This window comes from Eleutherodactylus coqui, chromosome 3, assembly GCF_035609145.1.
Source record: "Eleutherodactylus coqui strain aEleCoq1 chromosome 3, aEleCoq1.hap1, whole genome shotgun sequence".
NCBI lineage: Eukaryota > Metazoa > Chordata > Amphibia > Anura > Eleutherodactylidae > Eleutherodactylus > Eleutherodactylus coqui.
The window spans coordinates 301091050-301106542 of record NC_089839.1 but is presented as its reverse complement, the minus strand read 5'-3'; the positions used below and the strand labels follow the sequence as shown (position 1 = coordinate 301106542).

The 15493-nt window shown below is 48.7% G+C and overlaps 1 protein-coding gene across 3 annotated transcripts in view; it reads left to right on the top strand.

The window, feature by feature from the left end:
* Positions 1-15493, top strand: part of LRRIQ3 (leucine rich repeats and IQ motif containing 3) — a 44697-nt gene that overhangs the window by 13097 nt on the left and 16107 nt on the right. For all 3 annotated transcript variants that reach the window (XM_066597786.1, XM_066597783.1, XM_066597784.1), the window contains exon 6: positions 8812-8901. In XM_066597786.1, the coding sequence (XP_066453883.1) occupies positions 8812-8901 (90 nt within the window). The remainder of the gene's footprint in view (positions 1-8811; positions 8902-15493) is intronic.

The window sequence follows — 15493 nt, the reverse complement described above, 5'->3', positions numbered from 1 at the left end:
GCTTATTTATAATCCCTGTTTACTTATATAGCATCAAACTATACTGCAGAGTCAGTACCCTCTGGGATATGTATTAACCCTTTGATGACCGGGAGGGCACTGACGCTCCCGTGGCCAGGTCACATTCTGCAGTTCTGGTATTCCCACTTTCCAAAAAATTCTAATAAAAAAAAAATTAGTGATATATCTATATGAGACTTCATTCACATGAGTGTATATCGGTCCCGGCTCGCCGATATACGCTAACCATCTGAGGCTTTGGCTTCCAATGCCTCGGTTCAGATGGCCGTTTTTGCGGTGCGTAAAAACAGCCGTCCGGCAAAGATAGCGCATACAGTGTGCATTCCAGTCATCCGTTTGTACTATTGTTCTGGAACTATCTTCTGGCCAGAATACGGTGGCTGATCCCATAGACTCCTATGGGAGCTGCTGAAAAAGGGAGGTGGGAGGGAGTTTAGCAGAGGCTCTGCTAAACTTCCCCCCTCTCTGCCCCTTGCCAGCTGTTGGCAAAGGGAGGGGGCGGGAGATTAGCTTACTAGCTCCCGCCCCCTCCCATTGCAGACAGCTAGCAAGGGGCGGAGAGGGAAGGGATTAGCAGAGCTAAACTCTTTTCCCCTGCCCGGCAGTATTCCGGGCTCGGCATGTACTCACTGGACACGAGCCGTCTGAACAGGTGCATAAACAGGAGATGCAACCTCTCGTTTTTGCGATTTACAGTCGCACTGTGGCCGTGACACGGACGGTCGAAAATCGCAGTGCCCAGATGAAAGAGCCCTGAGGGCCTGTTTTTTTTTGCGGGACAAGTAGTATTTTGCAATTTCACCATTTAACGTACTATATAATATATTCGAAGACTTTTTAACATTTCTAATTGGGGCAAAATAGGAAAGAATGCACACAATAATTAATAGAGCAAATATACTTAATATAGGTTTTTAAATTTATTTATTAACTATTGATACAGGTTGTTTGATGTAGTGCTACATTAAAATTACATTCGTTGTGCACCCCCCACAACTTTTTCATTTTTCTGTCCGTGGGGCTGTGTGAGGGCTCGTTTTTTTGTGGGGCCTGAAGTTTTTATTGGTACCATTTTGGGGGGTAAATGCAACTTTTCAATCACTTTTTATTTTTGGGTGACCAAAAAAGTGCAATTCTAGCATTGAGTTTTTTTTCTGACAGCCTTTATCATGCAGGATAAATAATGGGATATTTAAATAAATTGGACCTTTTATGGATGCAGCAATACTAGAGATGAGCGAGCACCAAAATGCTCGGGTGCTCGTTACTCGGGACGAACTTTTCGCGATGCTCGAGGGTTCGTTTCGAGTAACGAACCCCATTGAAGTCAATGGGCGACCCGAGCATTTTTGTATTTCGCCGATGCTCGCTAAGGTTTCCTTGTGTGAAAATCTGGGCAATTCAAGAAAGTGATGGGAACGACACAGCAACGGATAGGGCTGGCGAGGGGCTACATGTTGGGCTGCATCTCAAGTTCACAGGTCCCACTATTAAGCCACAATAGCGGCAAGAGTGGGGCCCCCCCCCTCCCAACAACTTTTACTTCTGAAAAGCCCTCATTAGCATGGCATACCTTTGCTAAGCACCACACTACCTCCAACAAAGCACAATCACTGCCTGCATGACACTCCGCTGCCACTTCTCCTGGGTTACATGCTACCCAACCGCCCCCCCACCCCCCCACAGCGCACACCAAAGTGTCCCTGCGCAGCCTTCAGCTGCCCTCATGCCACACCACCCTCATGTCTATTTAGAAGTGCGTCTGCCATGAGGAGGAACCGCAGGCACACACTGCAGAGGGTTGGCACGGCTAGGCAGCGACCCTCTTTAGAAGGGGCGGGGCGATAGCCCACAATGCTGTACAGAAGCAATGAGAAATAGAATCCTGTGCCACCGCCATCAGGAGCTGCACACGTGGGCATAGCAATGGGGAACCTATGTGCCACACACTATTCATGCTGTCAAGGTGTCTCTGCATGCCCCAGTCAGACCGGGCTTTTTAATTCATAGACACAGGCAGGTACAACTCCCTATTGTGAAGTCCCTGTCGACTGACAGCATGGGTGGCTCCCTGGAACCCACCGGCGATACACAAAAATATCCCATTGCATTGCCCAACACAGCTGAGGTAGTAATGTTGTGCTTAATGCAGGTGGGCTTCGGCCCACACTGCATGCCCCAGTCAGACTGGTAATATGTACCTGAACAGTAACCGCGTTGGTGGTAATGTGGTGGTGACTGCGGACCTAGTAGCACGGTTTTATTTTGTTGGTTTTCGGAATGTGGCCAGGATTAAGTGGGCCGTGGTGGGGGATGTTTTTGAGGCACTACGTGTCCTCTCCACGTGTCCGTGGTTATATGCACCTTAACAGTAACAGCGTTGGTGGGAAATGGCCTCGCCGCCATCATGTCTTTGGGAAGCCTCTGTTTCCACACCCCAGAGACATACCATTAGCAGCGGTATAGGCAGAGCCCAGAATTAGTAACATTTCAGCCGTAGCATTAGCGACAGGCCCCACTAACATATCACTAGCAGCATTATCGGGGGGGCACAGTCTTAGTTCCATTTCAGTAATAGTAGCAGCCTACACAAGCCCCAGTAACAATTCCGAAGCAGCAGTATAGTGGGAGCGCAGTCTTAGTTCCATTTCAGTAGCTGCAGTATAGCCAAGGCCCAAGTTACATTTATGTAGCTAAAGTGTAGGCCAACCCCACACACCTTTCTGTACCATGAGTGCAGGCGAAGAACATACAAATTGCTATGATTACACTGTAGGTGAGGGCCCCAAAAAATTGGTGTACCAACAGTACTAATGTACCTCAGTAAAAATTGCCCATGCCCAACCAAGATGGCAGGTGAAACCCATTAATCGCTTTGGTTAATGTGGCTTAAGTGGTAACTAGGCCTGGAGGCAGCCCAGTTTAACTAAAAATTGGTTCAAGTTAAAGTTTCATCGCTTGTAAGAGCATTGAAACATATAAAAATTGTTTAGAAAAATTAGATGAGTGAGCCTTGTGGCCCTAAGAAAAATTGCCCGTTCAGCGTGATTACGTGAGGTTTCAGGAGCAGGAGGAGGAGGAGGAATATTAGACACAGATTGATGAAGCAGAAATGTCCACGTTTTTGATGGTGATAGAGAACGTAGCTTCCATCCGCGGGTGCAGCCTACGTATTGCTTACGTATCGCTGCTGTCCGCTGGTGGAGAAGAGAAGTCTGGGGAAATCCAGGCTTTGTTCATCTTGATGAGTGTTAGCCTGTCGGCACTGTCGGTTGACAGGCGGGTACGCTTATCTGTGATGATTCCCCCAGCCGCACTAAACACCCTCTCCGACAAGACGCTAGCTGCAGAACAAGCAAGCACCTCCAGGGCATACAGCGCTAGTTCAGGCCACGTGTCCAGCTTCGACACCCAGTAGTTGTAGGGGGCAGAGGCGTCACCGAGGATGGTCGTGCGATCGGCTACGTACTCCCTCACCATCCTTTTACAGTGCTCCCGCCGACTCAGCCTTGACTGGGGAGCGGTGACACAGTCTTGGTGGGGAGCCATAAAGCTGTCCAGGCCCTTAAAGACTGTTGCACTGCCTGGGCTGTACATGCTGCTCGATCTCCGCACCTCCCCTGCTACCTGGCCCTCGGAACTGCGCCTTCTGCCACTAGCGCTGTCGGATGGGAATTTTACCATCAGCTTGTCCGCCAGGGTCCTGTGGTATAGCAACACTCTCGAACCCCTTTCCTCTTCGGGAATGAGAGTGGGAAGGTTCTCCTTATAGCGTGGGTCGAGCAGTGTGTACACCCAGTAATCCGTAGTGGCCAGAATGCGTGTAACGCGAGGGTCACGAGAAAGGCATCCTAACATGAAGTCAGCCATGTGTGCCAGGGTACCTGTACGCAACACATAGCTGTCCGCACTAGGAAGATCACTTTCAGGATCCTCCTCCTCCTCCTCCTCAGGCCATACACGCTGAAAGGATGACAGGCAAGCAGCATGGGTACCGTCAGCAGTGGGCCAAGCTGTCTCTTCCCCCTCCTCCTCATCCTCCTCATGCTCCTCCTCCTCCTCCTGAATGCGCTGAGATATAGACAGGAGGGTGCTCTGACTATCCAGCGACATACTGTCTTCCCCCGGCTCTGTTTCCGAGCGCAAAGCGGCTGCCTTTATGGTTTGCAGGGAACTTCTCAAGATGCATAGCAGAGGAATGGTGACGCTAATGATTGCAGCATCGCCGCTCACCACCTGGGTAGACTGCTCAAAGTTTCGAAGGACCTGGCAGATGTCTGCCAACCAGGCCCACTCTTCTGAAAAGAATTGAGGAGGCTGACTCCCACTGCGCCGCCCATGTTGGAGTTGGTATTCCACAATAGCTCTACGCTGCTCATAGAGCCTAGCCAACATGTGGAGCGTAGAGTTCCACCGTGTGGGCACGTCGCACAGCAGTCGGTGCACTGGCAGATTAAAGCGATGTTGCAGGGTGCGCAGGGTGGCAGCGTCCGTGTGGGACTTGCGGAAATGTGCGCAGAGCCAGCGCACCTTTACGAGCAGGTCTGACAAGTGTGGGTAGCTTTTCAGAAAGCGCTGAATCACCAAATTAAAGACGTGGGCCAGGCATGGCACGTGCGTGAGGCTGCCGAGCTGCAGAGCCACCACCAGGTTACGGCCGTTGTCACACACGACCATGCCCGGTTGGAGGCTCAGCGGCGCAAGCCAGCGATCGGTCTGCTCTGTCAGACCCTGCAGCAGTTCGTGGGGCGTGTGCCTCCTATCTCCTAAGCTGAGTAGTTTCAGCACGGCCTGCTGACGCTTTCCCACCGCTGTGCTGCCACGCCGCGCGACACCGACTGCTGGCGACGTCCTGCTGCTGCTGACACATCTAGATTGCGAGACAGAGGTTGAGGAGGAGGAGGAGGAGGGTGCTTTAGTGGAAGAAGCATAGACCGCCGAACATACCACCACCGAGCTGGGGCCCGCAATTCTGGGGGTGGGTAGGACGTGAGCGGTCCCAGGCTCTGACTCTGTCCCAGCCTCCACTAAATTCACCCAATGTGCCGTCAGGGAGATGTAGTGGCCCTGCCCGCCTGTGCTTGTCCACGTGTCCGTAGTTAAGTGGACCTTGCCACTAACCGCATTGGTGAGGGCGCGTACAATGTTGCGGGAGACGTGGTCGTGCAGGGCTGGGACGGCACATCGGGAAAAGTAGTGGCGACTGGGAACTGAGTAGCGCGGGGCCGCCGCCGCCATCATAGCTTTGAAAGCCTCCGTTTCCACAACCCTATATGGCAGCATCTCAAGGCTGATAAATTTGGCTATGTGGACGGTTAACGATTGAGCATGCGGGTGCGTGGCGGCGTACTTGCGCTTGCGCTCCAACACTTGTGCTAGCGACGGCTGGACTGTGCGGTGCGAGACATTGGTGGATGGGGCCGAGGACAGCGGAGGTGAGGGTGTGGGTGCAGGCCATGAGACGGTAGTGCCTGTGTCCTGAGAGGGGGGTTGGATCTCAGTGGCAGGTTGGGGCACAGGGGGAGAGGCAGCGGTGCAAACCGGAGGCGGTGAACAGCCTTCGTCCCACCTTGTGGGGTGCTTGGCCATCATATGTCTGCGCATGCTGGTGGTGGTGAGGCTGTTGGTGGTGGCTCCCCGGCTGAGCTTTGCGCGACAAAGGTTGCACACCACTGTTCGTCGGTCGTCAGGCGTCTCGGTGAAAAACTGCCAGACCTTAGAGCACCTCGGCCTCTGCAGGGTGGCATGGCGCGAGGGTGTGCTTTGGGAAACAGTTGGTGGATTATTTGGTCTGGCCCTGCCTCTACCCCTGGACACCGCACTGCCTCTTGCAACCTGCCCTGCTGCTGCCCGTGCCTCCCCCTCTGAAGACCTGTCCTGTGTAAGCGTTGCACACCAGGTAGGGTCAGTCACCTCATCGTCCTGCTGCTCTTCCTCCGAATCCTCTGTGCGCTCCTCCCTCGGACTTACTGCCCTTACTACTACCTCACTGCAAGACAACTGTGTCTCATCGTCATCGTCCTCCTCACCCACTGAAAGGTCTTGAGACAGTTGCCGGAAGTCCCCAGCCTCATCCCCCGGACCCCGGGAACTTTCCAATGGTTGTGCATCAGTGACGATAAACTCATCTGGTGGGAGAGGAACCACTGCTGCCCAATCTGAGCAGGGGCCCGAGAACAGTTCCTGGGAGTGTTCCCGCTCCTGAGCATGTGTCATTGTAGTGGAGTGAGGAGGCTGGGAGGAAGGAGGAGCAGCAGCCAGAGGATTCGGATTTGCAGCACTGGACGGCGCAGAACTCTGGGTGGATGATAGCTTGCTCGAAGCACTTTCTGCCATCCACGACAGGACCTGCTCACACTGCTCATTTTCTAATAAAGGTCTCCCGCGTGGACCCATTAATTGGGCGATGAATGTGGGGACGCCAGAAACGTGCCTCTCTCCTAATCGCGCAGCAGTCGGCTGCGACACACCTGGATCAGGAGCTCGGCCTGTGCCCACACCCTCACTTGGGCCTACGCGCCTCGGCCGCGTCCACGTCCTCTCGGCCTACCCCTATCCCTCAGCATGCTGTATTACCAGTGATTTCCAAGCTAGGAAAGAAATTGGCGCAAGCCTGCAGCCAAAATAGAATTTTTTCCCTTGTTTTTCAAAGGACAAGCCACACTGCGTGTATTCAATGAATACTACTAAGTTTAATAACTGTGTTGTGGCCCTGCAAATGTGTCACAGAACTGCAGTGATGCAAAGTTATTGGCTCCAGCAGATCAGGGATTTCCTATGCAGGAAAAAAATTGGCGCAAGCCTGCAGTAAAACGTAGCTGGCTGCGTCTGATTTTTTTGTAACGTTCTGCACGCAGCACACACGTACCCAGAGCCCTGAGGACTGTCAGAGGCAGGCGAAATAGTTTTTTTTCCCTTGTTTTTCAAAGGACAAGCCACACTGCGTCTATTCAATGAATAATGTATGTCTTCTGGCCCTGCCTACACAATTCTGTCCCTGTAGTATTAATGCCGGGTGCAATGGTCTGCACAGCCGGTTTTGAGAAAAAAAAAAAATATGCAACACTGCTAACAGCAGCCTGGACAGTACTGCACACGGATAGAAGTGGCCCTAGAAAGGACTGTTGGGGTTCTTGAAGCCTACACTCACTGCTAACACTCTCCCTGCCTAACCACGACTTCTGTCCCTATTGCAGGGCGCAATGCTCTGCAGATCCAATTTTGAAAAAAAAATAAAAAATACAGTGCTAACACAGTACTGCACACTATTAGATGTGGCCCTGAGAAGGGCCGTTGGGGTTCTTGAAGCCTACACTAACTCCTAACGCTCTCCCTACAGCAGCTCCAGCACGATACCACTGTCCCTTAGCTAACTCACAAGGCATCTGTGGCGAGCCGCGGGAGGGGCCGATTTTTATACTCGGGTGACATCAGATCTCCCCAGCCACTCACTGCAGGGGGGTAGTATAGGGCTTGAACGTCACAGGGGGAAGTTGTAATGCCTTCCCTGTCTTTCAATTGGCCAGAAAAGCGCGCTAACGTCTCAGAGAGGAAACTGAAAGTAACCCGAACACCGCGTGGTACTCGTTACGAGTAACGAGCATCCCGAACACCCTAATATTCGCACGAATATCAAGCTCGGACGAGTACGTTCGCTCATCTCTAAGCAATACCAATTTTACAAACAAAAAAAACCTAACATCTTTTTCTATTTTTGTAATACAACGACTGGGAAAAGGGGTTTCAGCTTTTAATATTTTTTTGGAATAATTAAAAAAAATGATTTTACTTGTTTAAAACTTTTTTTTTTGTAGCCCCCACATGCGACTTTACCTTGTGTGTGTTTGATCAATTATACAGTTTATGGTACTGTGTTATACTGTACTTTAACAGACACATCTTAATAGGCAAACAATCATGGCGGGCCTGGGGGCTTCAGAAGGCCGCAGGCAGCCATAACACCCGGACTGCACCCATACAAGCTAATCACAGGGGGCCGTTCAAAACATTTGAATCACAATCCATTGGGACATTTACGTGTTAGAGTAGACAGTGACATTAAGAGTTGTGGCTGTTTGGAGCGGGTGCCGGCTGGGAGACGTTTACCAATAGAATCCTGATTTATCCTCTATTTTTGTTTAAAGTTAAAAATCAACAAGAACAAAGCAAAAAGTTTACAAGGATGGAGAATATAATTGTGTTATGTTGTAAGTTTTCATTTAGAGATGAGCGAGCATACTCGCTAAGGCAAACTACTCGAGCGAGTAGTGCCTTATGCGAGTACCTGCTGCTCGTCTCTAAAGATTCGGCTGCCAGCGCGGGTGAGCGGTGAGTTGCAGGAGTGAGCAGGGGGAGCGGGGGGGGAGGGGGGGGGGGAGAGAGGGAGAGAGAGATCCCCCCCCCCCGTTTCACCCCGCTCTCCCCCGCCGCTCCCCGCCCCCCGCCGTCCCCCGAATCTTTAGAGACGAGCAGGCAGGTACTCGCATAAGGCACTACTCGCTCGAGTAGTTTGCTTTAGCGAGTACGCTCGCTCATCTCTATTTTCATTCAAAAGTGGCATCTCCCTTTAAGTGTAAGTAAAAAAAAAAATATGGAGGTCACGGCGCCGGTGACGGCTCTGCTTTATTGCGGATGGGGGAGGTTATTTTCACTCCAGACGTTAAATACAACATAATTTAATCCATAAACTGCCTTGTGTGACCTTGGTGAGATGGGACCATAACGCTGTGACATTGTTGTATAGAAGGACGCTATTTCATGAGGCTTCTTTCTATTACTAATACTTAACAGCCCGTGAGAAGAGTAAACAGCAGAGCGGACCTGCGGCCAGCGATGCGTATTACAGTGGATCTGCGCAAACTACAACGCGATGTTCTGCAGGTGAGGAGCTGCAGCTGTTTATTTAAAGGGGATGTGTCACCACCTGAATGCTGCCCGCTCGGATATCAGGGTTGTGTCTACTATGTCTGCCTGCTGTGCAGTTTGTGCCGTGAGCAGCGCCGGCCAATCAGAAAGCAGGGTGCAATGTCTGACTACCAATGCACATCGTCTAGTAAAAGAAACAATGTGGCCATGTTGGAAGAATGAAGAGAAGCCCCAGGAGGAAGATCAGCGCCTGAATCGGGAGAAAGGAGGGTGACAGGTCATTTAGATCCCCCACTCCAGTTCCTGGATAAGGCTGGGCTCACATGGGCGGACCGGATCCCGAATGCGGGAGGCCTGCAGCGGATTCCGTCTGTAAGCCCTACCGGCGACCTCGTGGTTTCTGTATTGCAGATGACCACGTTGTCTCGCCGTCAGACATTCACAGTACTTTTTTTTTTTCAATATTTGTATTTCCCGCTCTGTCGCTCAGCGATGACGCGGGTTCCTGCAGCCCATACACAACGTTAGTTGAGTATGGGCTGCGGGTTGGATTGACTTTAATGGAGGCTGTCCGGGTGGAGTCCGGGCTAAGTTTTGTCCCTAGGACTGTATGAAGGCTCACTTTATCACCAGGACTCAAAAAGTGGATCCCTGTGTCATGCGCCGCACCCACAGGCCCTGCTTCTGGAAAAGAACAATGTATCAACTACACCTGGAGGGTTCCATTATCGTTAGCAACCAGTGCCAAGTAGCTGCTGACAAGGCAAAGAAAAGAATGTCATACTTTAAAAAGAGGCCTAGATGCACATGAAATGAACATATATCACTAGTCAGGCAGCACAGGGATTAGTACAGTAAATACAATTTTGGGTACCTGTGTAAGAAACCTATAGTTGAACTGGATCAGATGCAGAGAAGGGTGACCAAAGTAATTAATTAGGGCCGGCAATACTTACCCAATTAAGTCTAGATCCAGTGTTGATGGTACCTCCACTTTTGGACGGGTTCTGACACCAAGTCACATGGTCTGGAGTCTTCCTCCTCCCTCTCACGGTCAGTGATGTTATTGCAGGGGGCTCGCTATCTGGCTTATTTCAACAACTAAGCCGACCCTCTTCTCTGCCTCTCCATCAACTGACAAAGAAGGGGGCTGGAATAGTTAGCCCAATACACCAAACAGCCGTGATGACATGACCAACAACGAGAGGAGGGAGGAAGACTCCATACCACGTGACTTGGTGTCAGAACTGGTATAGAAATGGAGGTGTTGGTCCTGTTGGCCCTCAACTGGATCAAGTATTTCCCTCCCCAGACAACCCCTTTAAGGGCGCAAATGGGGTAAATTGAATTGGAAAAAATATAGCCTACATCAGTGTACAGTAAGACGATCTGCTAATGATGCAATACGGCAATTTGCAATCACTTCATAGGGTTTTGGGGCCTTATTCTGGATCAACAATTTAATATAACAGGTTGAATTTGATAGCTGTGTCTTTTTTCAGTCTTCCTATGTTACTACGAACCTGGAGGGACAGAAGAAATTATGTTCCTAAGTGATTGATTGCAGAGCTATGGAGTAAATTAATAGCAAGTAAGCATTACCCAGAGCCAGTTCCATGCATATAATTTATTAAAGGGAACCTGTCATATCGAAACAGCAGTCTATTCTGTATGCAGCATGTTGGAGCGCAGGAGGAGACGGGCACAATGATATATGGCTTTGTGGGAAGACATTCAGTATAACTTGCAATGTATTAAGAGCTGCTTCACACGGGTGTATTTGCGCGCGACTTTACACAGGCAAAAATTGCGTGCGCAATATGCAGAGAATGGCGGTTTTATTTGTTTTATTGTTGTAACTCATTTGGATCTAATTTTAAAAGGTCAATTTAACTACTGGCATTACTAATAGGTTGTAAGTAGAGATGAGCGAGCATACTCACTAAGGACAATTACTCGAGCGAGCATTGTCCTTAGCGAGTACCTGCCTGCTCGGAAGAAAAGGTTCGGCTGCCGGCATGGGTGAGAGGTGAGTTGCGGCAGTGAGCAGGAGGGAGCGGGGGGGGGGGGGGGGAGAGAGAGAGATCTCCCCTCCGTTCCTCCCCGCTCTTCCCCGCCATCGGCAGCCGAATCTTTGCTCCCGAGCGGGCAGGTACTCGCTAAGGGCAATGCTCGATCGAGTAATTGCCCTTAGTGAGTATGCTCGCTCATCTCTAGTTGTAAGCCTGCATGTACTATGTGGCCTCACACCCTTGGTATACTTTATCTATGTGCAAGTATAATATTAAGCAGCCGCCCCCCTCACTATAAGGAAGGTGTGTGAGTGGTTGTTCATCAGTGCGGTGACTCTTCCATTGACCAGTTTGGCCGCATACACCTGGGCAGTAGCCTGCAGCGGAATCCAACCCTGCGCCTGGCCAGCATCTGCGTGTACCTGCTATCTTCTTTTGTACTGCGGATGGTCCGCACGGCTCACCGTTGGACATGCGCAGTACACATTCTTTTTTTTTTAAACTCCTGCTTTTCCCGTGGAATCTGCAGCCGCTGGTCAGACAGCTTCCATTGACTTCAATGGAAGCCGTCCATGTGGGAACCGCAGTAAAATGGAGCATACTGCGACTTTTCATCCAATGGCAGAAACTGCAATTGGTTTCCGCTAATGTGCATGAAGAATCATTTTTCCATAGCATGCTATGGAGGGTTATTACTGCAGAATCCAGAGGTTGACGCCCGCTCCCCATTCCGCAGCGAAAATCCACCCGTGTGCATAAGGCGTTTGGCTGTTTGCATGTTGGAGGATGTGGTGCATTACCTGCCCTCATGTATCAGTACATTGGTAAGTATATGGCCACTTTCTGTCATTTTAAAAAGTCAGTTTGCAACCAGAAAGCCCTAAAGAGGTCATAACCCAAGGACAGCCACTTGTCACCACCATATGCCCCACTAGGCTACAGTATATGGATGTCATAGATGGCAACTCCTTCTGTTTGTCAGAATAGAGAGCCACCAACATAGAACAGCTACTACAGACCCATCCTGTCCACATAGTACATTTGGTATGTAATACTGCACTTTACCTGTAGTGGCCGCTATAGAAAACTATGCAACTTTTGCTATTGATCTTAGCTCTTTGGAGTACACAGATCGGATGGGATGGTCTGACTTCAACTGAAAAGGGGCAAGAATAAGACCATAACTGGACTTCACATGGAATCCCCTAATGTCATGTACCACCCGCCATATACTTCCAGAAGAGATAGCTCAGATATCCCTGTTACATACCGGTCAGAAGGAACATAAGCACTAAATAAGCCGCACGGAGTCGTACAGGGTTGTGATTGACTTTATCAGTTTCTGTCAGACTTTCCACAGAATAGAGTTTCCTATCAAGAAATTGTAATGTAAGGAGAAAAAAAATCTGCAATCTGAAGAGCCTCCAGTGACTCACCGGCCGGGAGAAGCAAAATATATTATTATTACCATTATAAGTGGGAATATAGGAGCGCGGTCGCCATGGGATTCAGCATCTAGTTCACTTTCTTGATTGCTTTCCCCTCGGAGATAAAACTAGGCAAGAGTTAACAGCAAGAGCGAGTGTGAATCACTCCCAGCAGTCGCTGCATGCTTTGTCTTTCTTGCTTATCATATCTCCAGCAAACATCTCGAACTGAGATCTGTGTTATGTACTTCAAAAAGGCCCAAAAATATGATTCAGTATGGCTTCTCTCTATGATGTGAAGGACCTGGCATGTCCATGCATGAAGTGCATGCTCCATTGATTTGAATGAAAATTGTGTAACACTTCATTTCACCTTCAGGGGTGCTGTAGGGAAAAGCAACACTTGCTACTGGGTTCCCTTGTTAATTATAGCCATAGGTTCTGTATCTGAGATGGGTAGATTAGATTGTGAGCCCCACTGGATATGGAAATGGAAATTAGAGCTGTGACCCCAGAGTGCAGCATAAAGTCACGTAACAAGTTTTCTGTGGCTTAGTTTCAGTGTGAATCCACATTAGATGTAGAGTTGCCATCTTTGTCACCAAAAAAGATCTGCCAAGGTAAGAAAGGGCGAGGTTTAGTGGCCCCAGCATTAGTAGCTCCACTTTTACTGGCCCCAGCAATAAGAGCACCACCTTAGTGGCCCCAATAAGAACAGCGCCCACTCTTGGCATCCTCCTCTCCGGGCAAACAGTAATCATGTCATCAAGTGCTATAACTCACCTGGCCAGAGGTGCTCACACCAGGAAATTAGCTTTTACTGGCCATTAATATGGCTGGTAAAAAAATAACTACCAGCACCATCCTATAGAGTAAAGTACTGGCCAGGTGTTAACCCTAATTAGATGGGAAAATCCAGTGAATTGAGAGACTTCCAATGAGGCCTGGTCATTGGTACTACACTAGCCGGGGCCAGGATTTCACTACCAACCACGTGGGGCTTTCTCATGTAACAATGTAGAGAGTATCCCAAGAATGTTGTGATAGAGGAAAACATCCAGCAAAAAGGCGTCCTGTGGACGGAAACAACTCATTACTGAAAGGGGTCAGAGTATGATGTGAGGAATCATTCTGGCATGCTACACTATTTTATCCAGTTTGATGGAATCTATGATGGAGGCTCTGTCGAGATGTGAACAGAGCCTAAGTTAAGGATATACAACATCATTTGGTCACCTGCAGTAAAAGTAACATGTCAACCTTACTGTAACACAATCTTAGTGTTTCTTTATAGAAACTAAGGTTTCAGGTGACCTTTTGACAGTCACCATAGTAAACCCATGAGAAGAAATGTCACTGTCTAGCGCTAGTTTATGCAGTGAGAAGTTCAGCTTCCTTTTTAATATTTTTTGCATTTCAAAAGTTGCTATCCACTTCAAGATCTCTTCTTCCTGTCAGTTGATATAAACATTCTTGCTTACATCTAGGCATTGAAATCCTATCCTGATCATGACCTGATAACTCAATTGTGCAGGTTGATAAGAGTAAGTTTGCACATGGCAGATTTGTTGCATACATTTTTACAACTATCCCATGGGGCTGGCAGAAAGCCCTTCACCTGCTGCAGAAATGACCCCGTTCACTCATGGAATAGATTTTTCAGTTGCAAAAAATTCTGATATGGATCTGCTGCATGTAAACATATCCTTTACATTCCTACCAATGAAAAGTGTGCTGCAATTTTTTTTTAACGTTAGACCACAACCCTTTTATGCTAAACTATGCCCATTTTGATCCTCTCACAGTGACCTCCTTACAGTAATAGTGTCCCTCGGTGACTCCTGTACAGTAATTGTGCCCCTCAGTGATCGCCTCACAGTAATAGTGCCCCTTACTGACCCCATAGAATCATAGAATGTTAGAGTTTTAAGTTGCCAGAAGGCAAAAAAGAATTCCTCCGTGCTCAATAGGAATCAAGATTGAGTTGCCACTGTGCTAATTAGCATAAAGGGTTTATTCGTCCATAAAACAGTTTCAAGATCTCTGACAGAGATGGACGAGAAAAACCCTTAATTCTAATTCCCTGGATATGGACAGGAGCAGAAGTTCACCACTCTGAATACAAAGCGAATCTGGACTCTGCAGTGCTGGCGGGTAACCCTATATTAGAAACCCTGCCGAGTACCAGGTTAGTCCTCCTCTATTTATGTACCTATGTGCATATTTAATATAGAAGCATTAGGCTGCAAGTTGCTGTCCAACCGTTAGAATGGTAGAGTTGGAAGAGACCTCCATGGTCATCGGGTCCAACCCCCTGCTCAGTGCAGGATCATCAATCATCCCAAACAGATGTCTGTCCACCCTCTGTTTGAAGACTTCCATTGCAGGATAACTCACCACCTCCTGTGGTAACCTGTTGCACTCATTGATTACCCTCACTGTCTAATATCTAATCTGTGTCTCCTCTCTTTCAGTTTCATCCCATTGTTTCTAATCTTTCCTTGTGCAAATGAGAATAGGGCTGATCCCTCTGCACTGTGACAGCCCTTCAGATATTTGTAGACAGCTATTAAGGCTTCTCTCAGTTTTCTTTTTTGCAAGCTAAACATTCCCAGATCCTTTAACCGTTCCTCATAGGACATGATTTGCAGACTGCTCTCCATCCTGGTAACTCTTCTCTGAACTTGCTCCAGTTTGTCTATGTCTTTTTTAAGGTGGGCTGCCCAGAACTGGACACTGTATTCCAGATGACGTCTGACTAAGAAAGAGTAGAGGGGGATAATGACCTCACGTGATCTAGACTCTATGCTTCTCTTAATACATCCCAGAATTGTATTTGCCTTTTTAGCTGCTGCATCACATTGTTGACTCGTGTTCAGTCTATGATCTATTAGTATACCCAAGTCTTTTTCACATGTGCTGCTGCTTAGCCCAATTGCTCCCATTCTGTATGTGCTTTTTATATTTTTTTTGCCCAGATGTAGGCCTTTGCATTTCTCCTTGTTAAATACCATTCTGTTAGTCACCGCCCACTGCTCAAAATTTACTAGATATTTTTGAACCCTCTCTGTCTTCCTATCACCGTAAAAGTGCCACTTAGTGACTCTCAAAGTAGTAATGTCCTTTGGTGACCCTCACAGAGTTATAGTGCCTCTTTATCACCCTCTC